Source organism: Pygoscelis adeliae, unplaced genomic scaffold, assembly GCF_000699105.1.
Source record: "Pygoscelis adeliae isolate BGI_AS28 unplaced genomic scaffold, ASM69910v1 Scaffold411, whole genome shotgun sequence".
NCBI classification, from domain to species: domain Eukaryota; kingdom Metazoa; phylum Chordata; class Aves; order Sphenisciformes; family Spheniscidae; genus Pygoscelis; species Pygoscelis adeliae.
This window is the reverse complement of record NW_008824111.1, coordinates 1,369,134-1,391,537: the sequence shown is the minus strand read 5'-3', so window position 1 is coordinate 1,391,537 and position 22,404 is coordinate 1,369,134. Positions and strand designations below refer to the sequence as shown.

The 22,404-nt window shown below is 37.2% G+C and overlaps 1 protein-coding gene across 1 annotated transcript in view; it reads left to right on the top strand.

Moving 5' to 3' along the window:
* The window catches only part of CACNA1D (calcium channel, voltage-dependent, L type, alpha 1D subunit), a 207,631-nt gene that overhangs the window by 119,014 nt on the left and 66,213 nt on the right, over positions 1–22,404 (top strand). The window contains exons 12-24 of the mRNA XM_009334220.1: positions 2,879–3,039; positions 3,647–3,872; positions 4,016–4,223; positions 6,089–6,209; positions 7,279–7,393; positions 8,104–8,173; positions 8,798–8,867; positions 9,676–9,820; positions 12,241–12,370; positions 15,211–15,270; positions 20,316–20,422; positions 21,542–21,629; positions 22,127–22,296. Coding sequence (XP_009332495.1) covers positions 2,879–3,039; positions 3,647–3,872; positions 4,016–4,223; positions 6,089–6,209; positions 7,279–7,393; positions 8,104–8,173; positions 8,798–8,867; positions 9,676–9,820; positions 12,241–12,370; positions 15,211–15,270; positions 20,316–20,422; positions 21,542–21,629; positions 22,127–22,296 — 1,671 coding nt within the window. The remainder of the gene's footprint in view (positions 1–2,878; positions 3,040–3,646; positions 3,873–4,015; positions 4,224–6,088; positions 6,210–7,278; positions 7,394–8,103; positions 8,174–8,797; positions 8,868–9,675; positions 9,821–12,240; positions 12,371–15,210; positions 15,271–20,315; positions 20,423–21,541; positions 21,630–22,126; positions 22,297–22,404) is intronic.

Here is a 22,404-nt window from a genome sequence, read left to right as displayed (position 1 = left end):
TTTACTTCTCTGTGAGCTTACTAGTGAAAATACGAGGCATGCCAGTTTCTCAGATACAGGGATTATGCATGTGGTTCTAAACAGAAAGTCCAGTTTAGAAAAATACCATGTTGTAATGAAAGGCTGCTGATACAAAATAATCTGAAAATGAATATTCCTACCTTTGCGTAGGTCTAGTAGCAATACACAAACACACATGAATAGCAAGTAAACAAACTAAACTTCATAGATTCTGCATGACTGACTGTCTGCCTGACACTGATTTCAGTCAGAGTCAATGCAAGGCTGGATTTCCCATGTGTGGATTCAAATTTAAGGACCACCTAAACATGAATACCTGAGTGAATGAAAGTGAAATTGGAAACACATTTGTAAGAATAATGATTTGCTCCTAAATAGTTACGAAGCAAATATGATAAATTATTTAATGAGAACAAAAGCAGTGAATAATTCGGTTTATTGTAACAAACTCTGTCAACTGTAAGTGTCCTCTGTGATTTTAATATTTATTCAACTGCTACATTTTGTCAAAAATGCTTGATAATTTCGTGAAAGCAATATTGTATCACTGCAAATTTATGAAAATGGAATTTCTCTTCAAAATATAAGGGTTCATTTCATTCTTCCAGAAAAAAATCATGCTATTTGGTTAAAACTAGGAGGGACGGTTACTAAAAAATAGAAAACTGTTGAGTGAAAATAATGTAATTGGTTTTCCTATTTTATATAATAGCCACAGGTTTTCCTGCACAACAGGCCATCTACTTCAGTCTGCTACTTCCTGTTTATTTCTTTACTTGTACCAGTCTTCTAACCAGAAGGTAGAAGATTACTCCTACTCACCTTCTTGAATTTTTGCTTTATTTCTGTAGGCTTTTTACATATACTTATATTATTCATACACTTCTACATGTGAGTGCCATTGCACACCCTTTGGCAGCATTTTCAAATGGGCACCACTTAGTTACACTGTTTTGTCACTGATTCCACAGACCTTTTGGGAAAAAAAAAGCCCCATTGGCTTCAGAGTTACACACTTTGAGACTGCTTTTAGCTCCTTTGAGTAGAGATATACAAACAATATTGTTATTGTCTCATTGATTTCATCGATAGGATGTTCTGTAAGCATAAAAAAAGGCTGTTTTACTTACCCAGGGAGTGAACCATTCTGATGATGGCCATGGACATAGTGCTGTTTATCAAGGGACTGGCAAGATAAAAATTATCTTGAATACCATGTAGTTTGAGGTCAGGACAGGATATTTTTCCTTTATATGGCTAAAATATTGTAAAGGCTTGAAACATCTTTGTACTGATGTCTGAAACCAGTACTAATTTCCATTACTGCAAGTACCAATTTAAGGTGCATAAGGAAAACTCAGTTAATGCTTGAATGCAATGCCAAGCTCGGTTATTTTTATGGTGATGGTACTGCATATTGTTTCTGTTTTCTGAGGCAGATTTAAGGCATTTCTGATTTTATACATACTGAATACAATACTTGCCAATTCAGACAATAAAGTATTAAGAAATTCACCTAGTGAATGTAACAATTTTCAAAAGCCATAGTTCCATGTTTTGGTACTGCCAAAAGGGCTGCAGTGCCTTTCCCCTGTCTCAGCCACTCATTCTTCCTGCTCTTTCTGTGATGCGGCAATACAAGGAATTGGATCAAACAACTGACCAACTAAAATCAACCCAGAAAAAAAGAAATTGGTTTCCACCAGTCAATTCTCAGGTCTGGCTCACTTCACTGGGGCTATTTTTGGCAAAATGGAAAGGAGAGGGCAGAACAAGGAGAGCAGACCACCCCTTTCCATCTCACAACAGATTTATGCTAGACTGGCTTGATAGTAAAACTATAGAGGAAGAAGCTTATACATGTACACTCTTCTCAGTTCTTTGCTATTTTAAGGCTAGGTCAAGCTTCCATTGGAGTCTGTGCCTGCTCTGTCCCTTGAATTTTGGATGAAGCAGTTGTCAGTTCCTAAAATTTATTATCTGAGCCCATGGCGGTAGTTTTGGATGTGTGAATTTTATATGCCTCCCTTTTAGGTAATATCAATTGCTTCCTAATCCTTCTCTTCCTATGACCCAGCAATATATTTTCTTCCTGTTTCACAAATGGAAATGTAACTCAAGGAACCTAATTGGTTTACTAAAGTTCCCAGAAGTGAAGCAGAGAAATTAAATCTAGTTTTATGAGTACAAAGCTGAGCTAATACCCTCACTTGTGAGTCCAACTCCTATCTAGATAGGGTCTGTTTACTTGTCCTTGATTGTCACTGTTACTCATTTCACAAATGTTTGCCCACTGACACAATTTCAAGGCACATGAGTGGAAATCTGACACATCAGTGGAGTCGCTGACCGAGATTTCTAACATCGTTATAGGGTAGATTTCTAAAAATTGACCTCAACATTCCTGCCCTGTTTAATCCTGCCAAAATTGTGCCCGTGGTTTAACTCAAAGCCTACATTTTCAGACTAAATGTAATCTGAATTCTAAGTTGCTTCATTGGCTTTTCTTTACTGCTGTTAAGTGTATGGGGCCTGGGAAGACAGATACATCGCTAGTCAATGAAATGTTAAATGCAGCTTAATCTAATTATGTCACAGGCAATTACAGTCTCCAAAAGTTGTGGTTTACATTTAAAAATCTATAATGAAATCTAAAAAAGGAATAACAGATTAGCACTCCCTAATCTGCAACTGGTAATAATTTACACAACTATCTGAACTATTGTGCGCATATTTATGTAAACACACCTGCTCACACATACATACTTGCACTATGTTTTCTACACAGAAGAAACCCTCCTTAAGTTCATATGTGTTTTCTGTATAATAATAAATTTGTTTTTATTTGAACTTTCAGTCGACGCTGGCGTCGCTGGAATCGATTTAATCGAAGAAAATGTAGAGCTGCAGTAAAATCTGTCACATTTTATTGGCTTGTTATTGTCTTGGTCTTTCTGAATACATTAACTATCTCATCGGAGCATTATAATCAACCTGACTGGCTGACCCAGATCCAAGGTACAATCAAAAATTATTTGTCCTGTTTTTGACTACGGATACTTGCATTCTATCGGTGCCTACTTTTGTACTTTGCCATTTTGTTGTTGTTTGCTGTCCTGAAGGATATTCAGCCCAGCCAAAGGGAGATACAAGAAATGACTGAATGTGTTTGATTTCCACAACTTAATGGCATAACTGAACAGCTTAATGGCATACCGGCAAAAAACTGACAATACTAAATTGTAAATAACCTGTACTTTTATTGTTAAACCATGCTTGAAAGATGAGGAAGGAGATGGGAACTGGCACAGCAGAACACGCTGTGGGCTGTGTTGCTTAAGTTACACTGTTTACTCAAGGTGTGAGTTGAGCAGCCGTGAACTGCACAATGGATTGGAAAGATGAATAGTTTAGAGGTCGCAGGAAGCTTTACATCCTTGTGTAACTTTTGCCACTTAGGCATCAAATACAGTCCAACATAAAAAAACAGTACTTCCTTCCTTCTTAAGCAAAAGGCTGTGACCTAGTATAGAAAGTATAGTACTAATAAGTTAAAATAAAAATGGAATCTATGAGACAATTCAGGAATGTCTGTCTTTTTTCTTTTTTTAATATTTTGTTCCAGATATCGCAAATAAAGTTCTTCTGGCTTTATTCACCTGTGAAATGTTAGTAAAGATGTACAGCCTGGGCCTACAGGCTTATTTTGTTTCTCTTTTTAACCGCTTTGATTGCTTCGTTGTTTGTGGTGGCATTGTTGAAACAATTTTGGTGGAGTTGGAAATTATGTCACCCCTTGGAATTTCAGTGTTTCGCTGTGTTCGTCTCCTGCGTATTTTTAAAGTAACAAGGTAAGATTAACTAATACTGCTAACTTTAGGGATAGCTGAAGGGTGATCAGCAATTCTTTTGTAATACTTCATCATGCGCTGCTCTTTTACTGTTTTGTTTGGGTTTTTTTGGTGTGTGTTAACACACGCATTTTAATTTATAGGCACTGGGCATCCCTGAGCAACTTGGTAGCATCCTTGTTAAACTCAATGAAGTCCATTGCTTCACTGTTGCTTCTGCTTTTCCTCTTCATCATAATCTTCTCGTTGCTTGGAATGCAGCTGTTTGGAGGCAAATTTAATTTTGATGAAACTCAAACAAAACGGAGCACCTTCGATAATTTTCCACAAGCTCTTTTAACTGTATTCCAGGTAACTTTCTTTCATCCCGTATGAAACATTTTACCTTTGATGATCAACAAAACTGTTTAAGTGATCATGTTGCCTGAAAATAAAATCTCGAATACTATTTATTCAGTTTACTTTAAGTAGCATTCTGCTCATTAAATTCAGTACTCTGGTAACTCTGCACCATTTGTACCATTTGTTTCATGTCTTATTTGATCTATCTATGCAACATAGCTGTCATATTACTTCACAAAATTGAATCTCCTTTGTCCATCAAATACATGACTAGAAAAAGAGGTGGAATGTTATTTTAATCAAACTGTTTTCTTTAACTTCATTAGCTATATAAAAGTTCAGCTATTCCCAAGCAGGAAAAAATGAGAAGCATTGTAAAAGTGCATATTTGCATATGGGTCATATCATTTACTGTAATATAAAAATCAGTATGAATTTCTTTAAAGAGACACTGTCAGGTTTATTAAAATTTTAAAGTAACGTGTCTGCTAGTTGTGAAAAGATAGGGCCATACTCACAGTTTACTTTTCACTACTTTATGATCCTTTTTTTTATTTTTCCCAATTTGGATTCTGGAATTAGGCTAATTGGTTTCATCTTTCTAGCCATTTTCACATTCAGCTTTGCACATTTCCACAATGTTTGGTTTCAGACATTGTAGGTGAGTGTTTAAAGCTGACCCTGCAAGACTCAACTTTGTGCCAGCTTCCTGTCTCTGGTAGAATTTTCATCTGGTGGCTGCCCAGAGCAAGCAAAAAATCTTTCCATGTAATTTTAACATAAGGAAATCTTAATGAGAAATCTCCTTAAGAGGAAAAGTGTCCACATTTGACCTGGCATTGCCTCTTTAAAAAATGAAGGCTGTACTTTCAAACTCAGCTGAGTTGGATTTTATTCAGATTTTAGGCTGATTTTCAGTTTCAGAATACACTCAGGAGCAACCAACCTGTTGGGTGCTCAATAACTGTGAAAATCAGCTTGATAAGTTTAGCTCTCCAAAAATGAATTTCAGAAATTGGCATGCATATAATTTTCTCAAACAACCACTTAATTACTTGGAAGGAGAGTCAGTATTGCATGTCTTCTCAGGATAGAACTGATAATTTTTAAGAAGTTACTTAGAAATATACGAAGTGCCCCTATAACCTGCATTGTAATACCCAGAATTTTTGTTACAATACAGAAAAAGTGGAGTTGCGTCATTGTAAACTATCCTTTTAACTAATGAACAGATTTCTGTAAAATTCTTTCAGACTTCCATGAAACAATAGCCAATAAGAAAATAATGTGATTCTCCCACAGCATTGAGGTCCATTCAGTTTAAAATAGGTACCATTTCAAAAGCTATAGCAGTAGTGTATGTGTGTGGTACGTGTATTATATAATTTATGATAAGGTGGCCAGTCCCCGTTAAAACTGAAATTGGTTAGACCAATTTGCAGGACTAAAAAATGGCATACACTAGAAAAGATTTGTGGCCACTATTTTAAAAAAAGAGAACCTTAAAACATATACTCACATGATTTTCAAGAATGATGAACATTTGTGGGCATTACTACATATGTGGCATTACTGAAAATCAGGGCTCTTACTTTTGCATGCTAAAATCAATAAAATTATAGGCTTCTATTTTTATCATTTTTGCCTTTGAAGTTCAGTGATGTAGATGTGTAGCATAAAATAAAAGCTAGTAGAGTTAAACCCAAGCTTTCAGGAGACACTTAAACGGAAATTTTAAAACAATGCATGAAAAGATTATGGTATTGCTTTATGTATACAGAAGGTTAGCCTTATTGTGTATTGTGGTCAGAGGAAATGTATTTCTTTATTGCTTTTTTTGATGTTGAGTTACTAATAATATATCTGCTTCTTAGATTCTAACAGGTGAAGACTGGAATGCTGTTATGTATGATGGCATAATGGCATATGGTGGCCCATCATCGTCAGGCATGATAGTCTGTATATATTTCATTATCCTCTTCATCTGTGGTAACTGTATCCTTTGCACTCACTGGAAACATCTCCAAATGGGGCTGGGTGCCAGGGACATATGCAAAATTTCTCTAGAAGGGAGTAAATTGCAATGGACATGCAAATGCTTTCTGCATGTGCTAAGTCCTTTAAATAGACTTTTCTTTGTACACCTGTTCCCTAATGAATGCGACTCCAGTGATCTCCGAGTCTATCTCCCGCCACCACAGTGGCAGAAACCAGATAATTTTTTTTTTTCTTCCTTCAGTGGGAAAACAGCCTTGTTCTTTCTACTTGTCTCTATTTGACATCTCTCCCTCTGAAAATGCATGGATGTAGTCTGATCTCTATAGCAGTAATTTCCCGTTCATCCTTTTGACGCTTGATATAGCCCTGTTAATTGTGACACACACTGACAGTGGAGCCAGTGATCCACTGTATAGTGCAGGGACCAGATGAGAGAAATCTGCATGGAAGAATGTTGAGTCAGTTAGGATTAAGTCTGCTGAAGCATTCCCGCTCCCTGCCTTCAGTGTGTACTGGAAATACTTCCTTGGCCCCATGTAGCAGCAGAAACTAGTGTCATTCTCAGAAGTTCTTAAAAGGTCAGGAGGTGATAAAAGGGCAAAACCATTCAATTTTCTGCACTATGCGGTACTTGTATCAGTATTTGTACTCAACTGATATGGACTGAAATACAGAATTTGATATAGATTGTTCTAGACACGGAAGATAGCGCGTTATAAAAATGAATTTTTCAAAATGCCTGAACAGTCTTCACTTTTAATAGACAGTGTTTCATATTTGAAACTTCCTCAAGCCAGCTTAAAGTTGAATTTCGTTTACTTAAAAAATACATCAAGTATTGTGCTATTTTAAAATCAGTGACCCTAATGGATCTCTGCTCATTTTACACCCAGTATTAATCTAGTCCATTAAATGAGTGTTATTTGCACTACACTCCAGCATCACAAATCTGTACGCTGTAGGTTGGGAACATGTGTTTTATATCTCTCACATTGTCAGTGTTCATGCTGATAATAAACCAAACAAATATAGTAAGGCATAATGTCCTTAAAATTATTTGAAATAGACATCTTGCTAAATGTCTTCTTGGCTATTGCTGTGGATAACTTGGCAGATGCTGAAAGTCTAAATACAGCTCAGAAAGAAGAAGCTGAAGAAAAGGAAAGGAAAAAGAATGCGAGGTAAAATAGCATGGGCATGTTGAATAAGCAGGAGAGGGAAGGAGGAGGGTACTGAATTATTTCATAAGGATTTTCTTTACTTCATATAAATGTCTTTACCATCTTGAAAATTTATTGGACTCAGGAAAAAAATGAGAGTTTACCTAGACATTAAAATAAGACCCAATTAGTATGATTTTAGATAAAAGTTCGGTAGTAATTGGGAAAATGGGGTGAATTAAGGACATAATGACAAGCCAACTGATATTTAAACATTGCAACGGTAGGATTTATTGTGCAATTAGAACAAGAATGTATCTGTTGTTGCCAGTGCACAACTCCCTGTGGAATCAGTTCTCTAGGCCTTATATAGGCAACACGAAAGCCTTCATCTGAAATCAGTGCAGGCCTGTTGAAGTCAATGCAAGTTGTTTGTTTGAGTCCAAGGGCACAGTTTATCCCTCTAGAAAGGAGTAATGATCACACATTGAATTTTTTAGGGATTAGCTTCTGGAATTATATTCAAAACTATAATCTTTTAAATGGATCATTGCATTCAAATGCAATAGATTTTATTGCTCTGACACCTGCAGCTATGCAAATAATTTCAAATATTTTACTATATGTTTTTAGGTATGCTCTCTTAACTTTTCATAGAATGGGTATAGCTCACTTAAAATCTTATGTCTTTACATGACGTGCTTTGTAATTGTTACTGTATTGTTTTGTAGAAAAGAGAGTCTGGAAAATAAAAAAAGTGAGAAGTCAGAAGGTGACCAAAAGAAGCCGAAGGATAGTAAGGTGTTTATTCTAAAAATTGTGTCTTTTCTAAGAAGCAGTTTTACTAATTTTGCTAGGGAGTACTTTTCAAGACTGCTGTGCATCATACAATTTCTTCTATGAACCCATCATTCCTATGTTTTTTTCCAGGCAAAGGAAACTTAGTTCTGATGCTTTGCATCCTCACAGAATCTCTTAAACCAGAAAATCCTTTTGGTTTCAGGATATCCTGAGAAGGGAAGTTCTTAGAGCATGAAATAGTTAATGTTAGAAAAATTTGATGTTATTTTAAGATCCTTGTAGGTGTTTTGCCTGATAAATCCGGTGGAAGATATTAATAAATGATAAACTCTTAGTAGAATGTTCAAACATTGTTGCTTATTTTTACCAAAGCCTGTTGGTTATATTCTCATTGTGATCTACACAGCCAGAAGAATGTGGATACTATAGAAAAATCATCTTTTAAAAATATGTATTAAACTGTCAGCTCTCTTCTCTGTTACCCTGTTTCAGAAAACTCAGACTAAGCATAGGGATTGCTTCCCTGACTTCAGAGGCTTATTTGGTTTGCTTTCTGTTGAACTTTATACTCCAAGCTGTATTTAAATCTAGTTTTCTTCTTGTGCATCCCTTTCAATGCTGTAGGTGACAATTGCTGAATATGGAGAAGGAGAGGATGAGGATAAAGATCCCTATCCACCCTGTGATGTACCAGGTATGTGAATACCAGCCAGAAGACAAACACATTTAAGTTTGTTTGCTAAAATATCCTAAACTTGTTCTTGCTGAACACTGAATCGATTCCTTTGAAGCCGGTTGTGCTCTGTTATCAGTGGATAAATGGGCCTGTAAGCTGCTAAGTATTATCTTTTCCTGCAGCTTCCTAGACAGTACAAACAGCATATGAGAGTTAATATTGTGAGCCTGAAGACTGCTGTGGTAATACTATCTGAATGTGGGAGCAAATTCTAAACTTTTCTGAAATGTTTGGCAAAAGGGGACATTCCAGGGCTGATGATGTTCGATCACTTTTGTCTTAGCTTCTTCCAGTCCAGTGAACATACTTATCTAAAAATCAGTTCTGTCTGATTGTCTGGATGACTATTACAGAAATCTGCCCTACCTTTTGAGCACTCAGTGCTCAACCAATGTGCAGAGCTCAGCACCCCTACAACACAGCTCAGGCAAGGACTCATGGTCAGGGGCTGAGCTTAACTGGGACTCCAGAGCCCGTGTGCAGGGGGTGTGAGTGGAGACCCCAGATGAGGCTGGTCAGGGCGAGTAAAGCCTATTAGTGCACTCAGGGCACTTAGGCACATGCCCATATATGCACATAAACATGTATATAAGCTCGTGACAACTGTATAGATGTTCATATATTGATTCATAGATTTTTAAAGCCATGCTATGAATATATATTTCCTATAAGCCATATATATTTTAATAGAAGCCGTGCTTTTATATTGTTATGAACAAAACCTCAATGTTTTTTATTTTGTAGTAAAAAAGTGTTTAATTTAAAGTAGGTGAAGATGAAGAAGATGAAGAGGATGAACCAGAGGTACCAGCAGGCCCACGTCCCCGTAGAATATCGGAACTAAATATGAAGGAGAAGATAACACCGATCCCTGAAGGGAGTGCCTTCTTCATTTTCAGCAGCACAAATCCGTAAATATAACTTTGAAAAATACTGTTTTAGTCCATCAAGGTTTAGCAGTGAAGGAACAGGCCTTCTTCCAATGAGGTTAGGAATAGAACTCCAGTATCTTCAACAGGAGAGAGAGTGGCTTCTCTCCTAAAATTTTCTGAATGGCTTGGTAAACGGAAAGAATTTGATAAAGATATTGATTTGCTTCCCACTGTTGAAGATAATAGCATTTTGTAGATATAGTCTGTCAAGTCTGCACATGTCTGAAAAGTACCCTTTAATGTATATTAGCTATTTAGTATGTTAGTCACTGGATATAAAAGGTGTGACATTAAGATCTGAACATCTTTTACGTGAGATAGGATTCCTAGGAACCATAGGAACCTTTGTGGAGCTGTACAGCTGAGGAAGGAGAAGATCAAATAAGAGAAAAAGAGAAAAGAAGGAGAAAGGATATATGTATTCCTCTTGTGGTAACCGCATTTTCCCAGATTCAAGTAAACATTGAAGATAAAGACAAATTATTTCAAAAATCAAGAACAAGAATAGTTGGATTTTGGGGGGAATTGGAATCTTTCACCGCTTAGTGTAACTCCAGAGCATTTGAAGTTCCACACTGATGAAGAAAGCAAGCTTCTGTAGTCAGTAAAAGTCATTACTGATTGTTGGATGGAAGTGAACAAGTGAACTAAATTCAGTTCCTACAGGCTGAACATAGCTGTTACGTTTATATATAGCAATTTCATGAGCAGTCTTAGAAGGGAGCTTGAGAGTTATTTGGCACAGGAGACCACTGCCTTCTCGGTGGTAGAGCTCATCACAATTAAGTTTAGAAGATGTTGTGATGATCAAGATACAATATTTTGGGCTTGTATCTTATTCATTGCATGGGTTGTCTAAAACTCTTCAGAATTTTCAAACAAACTGGAAAAACAGCTATTTAAACTAGTAATTTTAAGAACACATACGCTGAATGCAAAAACATAAGATTTGTTGAACATGTCAAATTGCTTTTGGCCTCAACTAATGCTACATATTTTCATCCCAAAATGGCCATCTTAGTTAACTAAGTGTCTTGGTTTAACCCGGCAGGCAGCTAAACACCACACAGCCGTTCGCTCACTCCCTCCCGGTGGGATGGGGGAGAGAATCGGAAGGGTAAAAGTGAGAAAACTCGTGGGCTGAGATAAAGACAGGTTAATAGGTGAAGTTAAAGCCATGCGTGCAAGCAAAGCAAAACAAGGAATTCGTTCACCACTTCCCATGGGCAGGCAGGTGTTCAGCCATCTCCAGGAAAGCAGGGCTCCATCATGCGTAACGGTGACTTGGGCAGACAAACACCATCACTCCAAATGTCCCCCTCTTCCTTCTTCTTCCCCCAGTTTTATATGCTGAGCGTGACGTCCTATGGTGTGGGATATCCCTTTGGCCAGTTTGGGTCAGCTGTCCCGGCTGTGTCCCCTCCCAGCTTCTTGTGCACCCCCAGCCTGCTCACTGGTGGGGTGTGGTGAGGAGCAGAAGAGACCTTGACTCTGTGTCAGCACTGCTCAGCAGTAACTAAAACATCCCCGTGTTACCAACACTGTTTCCAGCACAAATCCAAAACAGAGCCCCATACTAGGTGCTATAAAGAAAATTAACTCTATCCCAGCCAAAACCAGCACGCTAAGATGCACTATGCTCAAATCATCTACTTAATAACAGGAGAACAAATTTTCCCTAAGAACCTTCTGATTCTTCAGCAGAATTTAGACAACTTCAGTGTTAGTCAGTTATAAACCTGCTCCTGCTTTTTTGCCAGTTTAATCCCGGACCTACTCTACCAAGGTGCTCAATAGCATTTTTAATAACTTTGTGCTCAGTGACTCTAAGCATATGTACAGTTTCACTTCTTACGTGGCTGAAACTTAGCAGCTCTGTAATCTTCAACGCCCATTTGTCCTATAATTCTATAAGAAAATCTTCACAGGCGATTCTGATTTGGATTGAGTCTCTAAGTAGCACAATGAGATCTGTAGCCTAAGCCACATCTCACTGTATGACTATTTTTGACAGCTTTAATAAGAATCAAATCAAACTGGGGATCTGAAATGAGTTATTATTTAGCATTGGTCCTTTTGACATTGGCCTCTGTGTGTGCACAGTGGTACAAATGCTGGAACTTGTAGTGGCATTCATAACCCATAGAAAACCAACAGGAGCTGGGAAATCCTCTCTCAGGTTCCTTTGATAAGTGCATCTTCACTACAGGTGGATTGGATTTTGGATTTATTTACATTTTTAGAGATCAGAGCTATAACTTCAGCATTTGCACTGCTTTTAGCTACTGATGGTTGCTCTGTTCTGTCATTGTTGTCAGAGTCATAGAAAATATGTTGTATATTAGCCATCTGCTGAGTTCTATTTGCACGCATGGTATATTTTTGTATCTCCTCTTCAGAATTCGAGTGGGATGCCACAGACTCATCAATCACCACATCTTTACCAATCTTATCCTTGTCTTCATCATGCTGAGCAGTGTTTCCCTAGCAGCAGAAGATCCAATTCGCAGCCACTCTTTTCGAAATAATGTAAGCCCTTAATTTTTATGTCTGAAGATAAGTACCTCCTCACAGGATAACAATCCTTTGGGACTAGTGCCTGTTTTCTAATTTTCAAGTTAAGAAACTTTCCTTTTCCTTTTTCAAGTCATACATTTGTATTTTTTTGCTTTAAAAACCATAAATCTTTAAAGACAAGTAACTTTATTGATGGAACATCATAGATATTGGAACCATTTATTATGTGCATAATGTTTTTCCTTTGTAGGCTATTAATATATCAGAATAAAATATGCTCAAGCTGAGCATAATCTTTATAATTTCCATGTTTTTTCATAATTTTCAGCTGGTGTACCTGATATGTGTTTCCTGAATCACTCTTAGTGCCTCTCATTGTTTGACACTGACTTAAGATTGCCAGTTAAAATTATCACTGTTTATAACATGTTGGGAATAGACTCTGACCTGTCCTCTCTTCTCCTTCATTGACTCTATTGTACGGTCTTGGGGAACTCAGAGTATCAGTCTGTTAGTATGTGTATGCATTTGTAAGGATATTACCTCTTCTTTCAAAGAAGCTAGTGTGGCCACACTAATGAGTTTGAGTACCACCACATCGGACCTGAAGATCCTGGGATTCCTGATTGGCCAAATCAGAAACTAAACAAGTTTTACTTTTTTCTGGATCAGAGCATGCCCAACTCTTGCCTTGATTCAGAGTCAAATGCCATTTCAGCCTATATACAGACCTGAAAATTTGGAAGTGTTTCTGCATCCTTTTTTAGATATAGTTGTAGAAACAAAATATTTGTAAGAATACTGATTTCAGAAATGTCTCTATTATTCAATAAAACTGTAGTTTATGTGGTATAAACATCTGTGTTCTCCTAAAACAAATTCCTGAATCCCCCATTTTAAGTTCTTAATATAGTAGAAGACTTGCCTGTTACTCAAATGCACAATTATTAGACAGAGAAACAAAAATAAATCCACTCTCGTGACCACTAATGTTCGTCTTACACTTGTTGCACTTGTATTAGCAGTGAAGCAAGTCTCTCATTTTTGTGAGTTGTGCATGCTTTAGATTAAGTATGAAATAGCTAAGATGATGCAACTTGGTAATAGTCTGTGGGGACTTTTGGGATACGTTGACAGAACTTCCAGGCCTCTCCTGTCTTAGGTATAAATTGATCTGTAGAGATTGCCATGGAGTTAGAGAAACTGTTCCACCTCTTACAGGAAAAATGGGCCTACTAGGTCAGTAGATGTTGTATCCCTCTAGTTCTTGCTAGTGTAGATGCAGCCTCTGAAAGTCCTCTTTTGGCTGTTGACATTCTCTGAACGTTTTTTCAGTAACATTAGTAAAAACCAAAAAGTTAAAACTTTCTTCAAAGGTAAAAAGAGGTCAAAGCACAAAGACACTCTTCGTGTACTATTCAGTACAGCTGTGTGTTTCCCATATCTATAAAACTGGACAAGTGCAATCTTATAAATAAATCACACTAATGGATAAGAAAAAGAGAGCTGGTGGGCAATACTGAAACTGTTATTGCAGAAATGGCTTGAAGGGCTGATAATTAGTTTTGTAACTGGAGGAGTACTAGGAAAATGTAACTGGAGAGTGGTGGTAACTGAAAGGATTATTCCTATTTGGGACACAGACAGGTAAAATGTGAGAGTGATTTCAAGAAGGCGTTGCCCTCTTGTAAATATTCACAAATGCACCAGACCTGCATATTTTCTTGTTACTACCTTGAATGATCATGTTCCTTCAACCAGCCAGCTCGACAAGGGAATGAAAGTTTGCAAACTAGAATGCCTTTAAATACTTTCTTTTAACTCTAGAGTGAATTCCTTACTGATTAATCTTTGTTGAATGGCTTTAATATTTGCCTATTTTTTCAGCCACAGCAAGGGACAGAAGGATGTGATCTTCAACTGAACATGGGCAAAAAAATTATTTCCTTTTATATGATCTAACAGGAATACTGTCTTTATGTGTTGTCTCTTTATTTTATTTCTCCTTCCCGTTTTATTGGTTGCTGAGCCACAGGCAACATGTTTCTGTGCACAGCTGTTTGCTAGTTGGATTGCTGCATCCTTGAAACTAAACTAGTACCCAATGCAGTGCATGTCGATCGCTAAATTAGGTGCTAGCAATATGGCCACCTTGAAAGGGTGTGAAATCTTGGTTGTAGTGAAATATATGGCAGCGTGCGTGTCGACAGCAGTGAGGTCAATATCACATCCACAATCTTTTTAAAAGTTTGCATATCACTATGCAACTGTTGTGGGTTCTTTTAAATTTCCTACAAATAAATCACTGCTGTATCTTTCAAGTTCAATAAAAAAGAGTTGTAGTGCTGATTTTAAGTAATTTAGTTATTCGTTAATTTGCTTTGTGACACTCTAGCCCAGTCTATACAGGAACAATATGTAGAATGTAGAATGATGTGCAGTCTAGAAGCATCCATTGAAGTTTTATTTTTTGATGCAATACTTCAGTAAAAAAAAAAAAGGACTTATTATTAATAAGTATTTATTCTTTGTGTAAAATTCTGTATCTCTGCTAAAGGCTGAAGAAAGTACCTGTGAAAGCTGATAGAGGAAAGTCTGAATTGAAAGAACATGTTGCTTATGGGGTCCTGTTAACTCTTTAGGGGTGAAATCTAATATCTAAGCACAGTGGCATCTGATAAATTTTTAAGTAAATAAAAATGGTTGCACAATAGCCAGAATTTTAAACTACTTTGTATAAATTCCCCATCTACCTACTTAGATTAATTCAGGTGTTGCTGTGCATGTGGTCTAAATTGTAAAAATCTATTAATAGATGGATTTCTTACTGTGGCACATATTATACCTTGCAGATACTTGGTTACTTTGACTATGCTTTCACAGCCATCTTTACTGTTGAAATCCTGTTAAAGGTAATGCATTGTTAATTGATCCTTGTTAGCTCAAAAGCAGCTTTAGCAATAATGTTTGTAACTTTTTGTTTACCTTCCAGATCCTAGGGTATGCAGATTATGTCTTCACTAGTATGTTTACATTTGAGATCATTTTGAAGGTAACAGGTTTTTAAAGGAAGTTTGTTTAAAAGGATTTTCCTTGTGTGTCACCTGCCAAGAAAAGGCACTTGAAGTGTTCTTCGCCTTTTCTCTAAGCTATCAAAGCTAAATTTTTTTAAACCAGAGGATTTTTTAATTTGACAGTTCCTCATAGTTTTAATTGGTTATTTTTTACCATTGGGTGCATGAAGAAGCTGATTTTTTTATCATTACATCAACTTAATAATTCATTTTTTACCCTTTTTAAACTACAGTTGTCAGAAAAGGGAAAAATAATTCACTGCGCATGAGCTTTTCCTTCTCCTTGCTCTGGCACTTCCAAAAGAGATAATCAGTCTTTTAAGGAGAGAGCATGTAATTTCTCATTTCTTTTGCTGAACTATATTCACAGAGCTAAAATAGTAGATAACTATTTTCTTGCAATAGGACTTGCAAGATATCTTGCATTTATCTATCTGTATACTAAGATACTTTGCATTTATCTTGGGCATACATTTAAATATACAGAAAGGCATAAATATGCTTGCTTAAATGTATTACCCATGCATGAGTCAAAAATTGGCATTTTAATGTATAGTTTGTGTACTGATTATTAAGAATATCCATTGGGGTTACTCAGATTTTAGATGTATGAGGCTTACTCTGGCACTGAAGCCGTATAACTGAGGATTAGGTTCAAATGTAAGAAAATGCTGAACAAATAAATCAAAAGTTTTGGTGGGAATTTGTGAAATATTTTTTCAGAGATTTACACGTTTCCTAAAAGCATCATGCTGTGCATATTCACCATGAGTTTTTGGTAGAGTAACCCTGATCTATAAACTTTAAAATTTCTGGTACACTAAGAATCTGTACATAAACTTTGCATTTCCAGTTGAGGATTAAGCTTAACAAAATCTCTTCTCCCAGCTTTTGCTCATATTGCTGTGCATACTCTTCACAATGCGATTCGATTAATACTAATTGATGCAATATTTGGGCTGTTTACAAGATAAGCTGTACTGTAAGTAGTAGACTATTTTTATGCTTGCAAATATTCTCCCAGACTTACATTTATCCCCTTATTTCTCATTTTCAGCAGTGAGGAGCTTGCTATAGAATTGATTAATCTTATAAAATTTGTAGCATTCTGTCGTGGTTTAACCTGGCAGGCAGCTAAACACCACCCAGCTGTTCGCTTGTTCCCCACTCCACAGTGGGATGGGGGAGAGAATCGGGGGGGCAGTGGGGGAGGAAGTAAGATTCGTGGGTTGAGATAAAGACAGTTTAATAGGACAGAAAAGGAAGGAAAAATAATAATAGTAGTAATAATAATAATGATAAACGAATATACAAAATAAGTGATGCACAATGCAATTGCTCACCACCTGCTGACCGATGCCCAGCCAGTCCCCGAGCAGCGGCCCCCCTGGCCAGCTTTCCCCCAGTTTATGTGCTGAGCATGACGTCCCATGGATGAAATGTCCCTTTGGCCAGTTTGGGTCAGCTGTCCTGACTGTGCCCCCTCCCAGCTTCTTGTGCACCTGCAGCCTGCTCAGTCGGTAGAGCATGGGAAGCTGAAAAGTCCTTGACTAGTGTAAGCACTGCTCAGCAACAACTAAAACATCGGTGTGTTATCAACATTATTCTCATACTAAATCCAAAACACAGCACTGTACCAGCTACTAGGAAGGAAATTAACTCTATCCCAGCTGAAACCAGGACACATTCTAAAATAAATACCCAGTTTCTTCACTGCTAGAGAAAGGCCAAACTAAAGGAAAGAACAAAGTATTGAAAAGAACTGTAGCATTAGATCAAACTAGTTCCCAACTCTGAATTTGAGAAGCCATTCAAAATATGTTACCACCATTTCTGTGGCAGAAGAGAGTCGATAAATTTCCACATGCTCTGAGCAGCAAGTTGTATAGCTCCTGCAGTTCCAATTGTGTTTCTGTAGGAGACAGAGGAGTTATGAAGCATGGCATAAAGAGGCATAATTGGATGTATTAAGAAAAGCAACTTTCCTACTAATTGCAAAAGATTCTGACACTGAGCGACTCGAGACTTATCCAAGGGAAGTAGGAAGCTCTAGAGTTTGGGCTGCTGAAATCTGTCATTGTAGAATATTACAAAGAAACAAGAAGCCCCATCATAGCCAAAAATGTTGATGCTCCTGACTCCACGTTCTCCAGGAAGCTCTGCCCTGCAAGGCACTCACATGTATTTATAAAGGAAGATAAATTGTACCATAAAAAATGTAATGGACAACCAGAACATGACACACGTACATATACAGTGCCTGCTTTACTAACATGTCTCAGACACTGGCTTTGCTTGCTTATGGCTGGAGTCCTCGATGTCTTCTGTGCTGGGTTTTGCGTTGTGCTTTTCACAGTATCTAAGTCATGCAGAAGCTGCGTGTGTTCTGCAAGGAGTAAATTCAAGACTAGACCTGCAGTAACAATAGCATTCCTTAATTTCCAGGCAAAAAGTATATGAAACTAAAATTGAGATAACCAGAGGCAATATTATCAGCTGCAGCAAAGAAGCTCATAAATGTCCAAAAAACAAGCATTAAAACAGAATAACTCTCAGCATGTGGAGAGTCTTCCTGTGCTCTGTCTTACTGACTGCTCCACATTATATGGTGTTGAGGATATGAATGAGGATATGAATAACAGAAAAGCTGCAATATCAGTTTAAAGCATTTAAGAATTCTCTTACGTAATCCCTACATGACATTGAAATCCAGCTTACCATCCTGTTTGCAGTACTTGGGAAATGTGAAAACATCAGAGCAAAGGTCAGGTTAGGACCTTGCCCCAGCTGTGCTAATCCCACACCATTTAAACCATTCCCCACTGGTGTGGAATTACAGGCAGGAGGAAGAGAGCAGCACTGGTGGTGCCCCGGGCACTCAGCTCAGTGAGCGTCCTGCAGCATCTGCTCCGCTGAAGGCTGTGTGACAGGGCTCACCACCTCAAATCCCCTCTAGGCTTTGCTTTGGTCCTGATCTGTGTGAAGGATAGAATGATTTGCTATAGAGAGTTTTAGTCAGATGCTTCTGCTGGGATTTGTAGTGATTGAAATATGAGTCTCCATATAAAGATGGGGAGATACGTACTTCACCTGTATTTTTAGGTCAATGTATCTTTACTTTTGTGGGAGTCTTTACATGAAACTTTGTGTGCTGCTAACTGACAACATACTACAGTGTAAACGATAGATAGCTGTAGGTTTGATATTCGAGGTTAGTTTAGTGTTCAACTCCCACTAAGTTTAATGAATTTAGCCATAATCTGTACAGCTGTAAGTGAAAAGAACTAGGAATTTATTGGAAATTTTATAATATATTACCTCTCTCATGTCATGGCATAGGTTAAAACTTTAGGATTTTTATTCTTCTAGTTTTGAGGAACATTTAGTATTTTGACCATGACAAAAGCAAGTTTAACATGAGAATAAGGAGAGAAAGGCTTCCAAGAAAAATGTATCTTTTGTAGTTTGCATTCCTTGGCAGATATATAGCTTTCACTGACGCTGATGGTTTTTCATGCAAAAGACCTGCAAGTTTGTGCACACGAGTAGTGACACAGTGGACTGAGATGTCCATTGACAGTAGCTCTGTTCTACATTGTGGAACAGTCTTGAAAGATGTAATAGTCTACTGCAAGAGGACAGGAAATAAAATCTTTTCACTCCATCTTGAGGAACAGAACAGAATAGAAAGTAATGGGTTTAAAATGCACAGTCAATACCAGATGTTTTCTGGCTGGCATTGAGTTTTCTTCCCTGTGGAAAACAATGAGTAGCTGAGAGTACTCAGGTCTATTTTAAGAGGACCTTAAGGCTGAAGAAATTAGAATCCATGTACCTGAACTGACTACTAGGTATTTTTCAAAGGTATCCTTGTTTTAATTTCAAGTTTTTAGTTTCAGTGTTTCGGTCTTAATCCATAACTATGGGAAAACCCATGCAAAATTCTACTCTAGTGCAGGTTATGTGCTTCTAATGGCTTCACTGGATTCCTCTGTGCATTTTTTAACTGGTACTTACTTGCAGTTATGGTAACGGTCTAACTCATAGATTTAGGAACCAAATTCAGCTTTGCGATACCTGAGAACATCTGCCCATATTCTGTCTGCAGCCATAATTAATAGAGCCTCTGTCACTGGCTCGTCATGAAACCTGCAAATGATGCATGCAGGTTCCTTCACAAGATATCCTTTGTGTGCTTCTTTCTTCTTAATCTAGGCACAGAAAGCAAAAAATGAAGAGAAAGTCCAATAGGGAGAGCAATGTTTGATACCCCCCACAGACCAGCAAAACTTGGGGACCCTTGTCCACACATAATACAAAACAGTCTGTGAGTTGTTCCAGGTTGTTCCAAGATACCCACTCATGGTCTTAACATGTCTCCTGTGAGCCAAAGGCAAATAGCAGTGTAATGCTGCCTTATGACAGCCTTGTGCTAGCTCTGTACCAGATTCGACTCTCAGGTTTTTACAATACATTTTCAGCTCCTTGAATTCTCAAAATAGTATGAATGATTAGGAGTCAGAATCTGGACCTTACAGTTTAGTAAGCATGGAAATATTATGTTTCTTTTCTTCTTCATTTTCTAACAAAGGCCATATCAATGCAGTGTAATCACCTCGGCCTAATCAGTTCTTACACAAAATAGAACATTTGTTGACATCAGAAACAATTAACACATTTGCTGGTGTTGCTTGAGCAGAATTTTTATGATTTAAATGAAAGATTTAATGTACCTAGTGGGATTGTTTTATATCTCAATTGCTTTTAGAAAGTGAGATAATATTGTATGCATTCACACTCTAGGCAATTGTCTTGTAAACAGCCTAAATGTGAATTTGAATAAATTGAAATATAGACTAAATGTGTAACAATTCTATTTTTAGATGACAGCTTTTGGAGCATTCCTTCATAAAGGGTCCTTCTGCAGGAATTATTTTAATTTGCTGGATTTGCTGGTTGTGGGTGTTTCTCTGGTATCATTTGGTATTCAGTAAGTACTACACTTATAATGTGAATGATTTATTTTTGCTTTGGGGTTTTATACTGAAATAAGTGTTTCAGCTCCTTTTGTTCCCCCATTGTGTGTGGGTGTGCAGTATCAGTATTCAGAGTTGGGACTGGCAAGAGGTAGTGCTGTATGTTGAGAGTGTTGTAACTCACTACTCTCATGGGTTGGAAACAAATTGCTACTTCCCACTATTACCAAGAGAACAAGAAAGAACACCATGACACTGCATTGTGTAGCAACTAATTCCTGGAGCTTCAGGAAGTTTATATACCCGCTTTTGTACTATTGCCACATCTACAATCTAATTCTATGAGCTTGCTTATTCAGCATTGATCTACTGGGATATGTAACTTAACGGTATTTGAAGGGGAGAGAAGTTTTGCCTCAATCAGGACTGTAAGTGGTAGTGAAGAGATTTTTGTGCTTTGTTTGGATCAGGCTAAACATAATAGAAGAGCCTGAAGGTGCTTATTGATTCACTAAGCAGCTGTGCCTCATTTAAAATCATCTGTGAAACCCTTAGTGACTTAGAAAAGAGCAAGGGCTGGGTGTCAGTCAACTGCTTCCCACTTTGTATTCTGCTTGTGCTAGAATACCTATTGCACAAGCTTTCAGTTTCACAATATGTTCTTTAAAAGGCTGTCTGCTATTATTTCTTCAAGATGCAGTCCTAGCTACTTAAACAAAGAGAATGTGAGTCATTTGAGATCTTTTTGTCTCCAGCTGGTTGGAAATTAAGGTATTCATTGATTTACAGGACTTACACAGTGTCTTTGAAAGAGCTTGTCCATATTGAAAAATACTTTGGGGACTATTTTGCTCCTGACCAAACTTAACTGCATTACAGTGTCAGACAAGCTTCTGAGCTGTTAATTCCCAAGTTGCTCCAGAAATCAAAATAATTCTTACGGTACTTATGAGAGTGATACTATTTTCTAATATTAATAAAGACTCAGTAAAGAAATACTTCAAAAAATCTTGTATATATATCCTGAGACTTTTTTGAAATTTCATTTATAAGGAAGTTGCAAGAACATTGTTATTCTTAGTGATAAAATCGGTTACCTTAAAAGTAACAGAATAACTTCTTTTTCCCTCTAGATCAAGTGCTATCTCAGTTGTGAAGATCCTCAGAGTTTTAAGAGTCTTGAGGCCTCTAAGGGCAATAAACAGAGCAAAAGGACTTAAGGTGTTTATTTTTATTTTTTAAGTTATATTTCTGTTGGCCTGATTCTTCAGTCCTGCCGCAGGTTAAAAATTCTTGCGCAAGCAAAATTGCATAGAGGAGTTCACAGGGCAAGGACGTAAATCAGTTCCTGATTCTTAAATATATTAGGGCAGGTTTTACCCACAGTTACAGCAGTTTATATGTGGAGGAACACCAATGCCATGGAGAGCAGACTTTGACCATAAAACTTGCTGTGAACCAACATGCCAGAGCAATATTTTAATTGTTTTTCCATAATGCTTATGTAATTTTTAGTCAGTTGATGTTGGTGAGTCTATATCAACAGACTTATAGACAAATTTAGAAAACAAGTTGAATTATGGTAGTATGTATAATACTGACAATACAAAAATAGTAGTTTTAAAAAATAATCTGAATGTGATAAAACAGACTTTTATGGTATGTATTCTGTGATACTAAGTAACAAGTATTAAATTTTTTTCTTTCTTTCTTTCCAGCACGTTGTTCAATGTGTCTTTGTGGCTATTAGAACTATTGGTAATATCATGATTGTTACAACTCTGCTGCAGTTCATGTTTGCTTGTATTGGAGTGCAGCTGTTCAAGGTAAGTAGACACGCTCAAAATTTACACTGCATCAAGAAAAGCAAAGCTGAGTTGAATTCTTGGTGGCTTGCTGCTGGAACTGGGTTGGTCACATTCTGAACCAATCATAGTAGAAATGTGTTTATTTTGCATATTCTGCATTTTGTTATTGCTTTTTGTTTTATATGTAG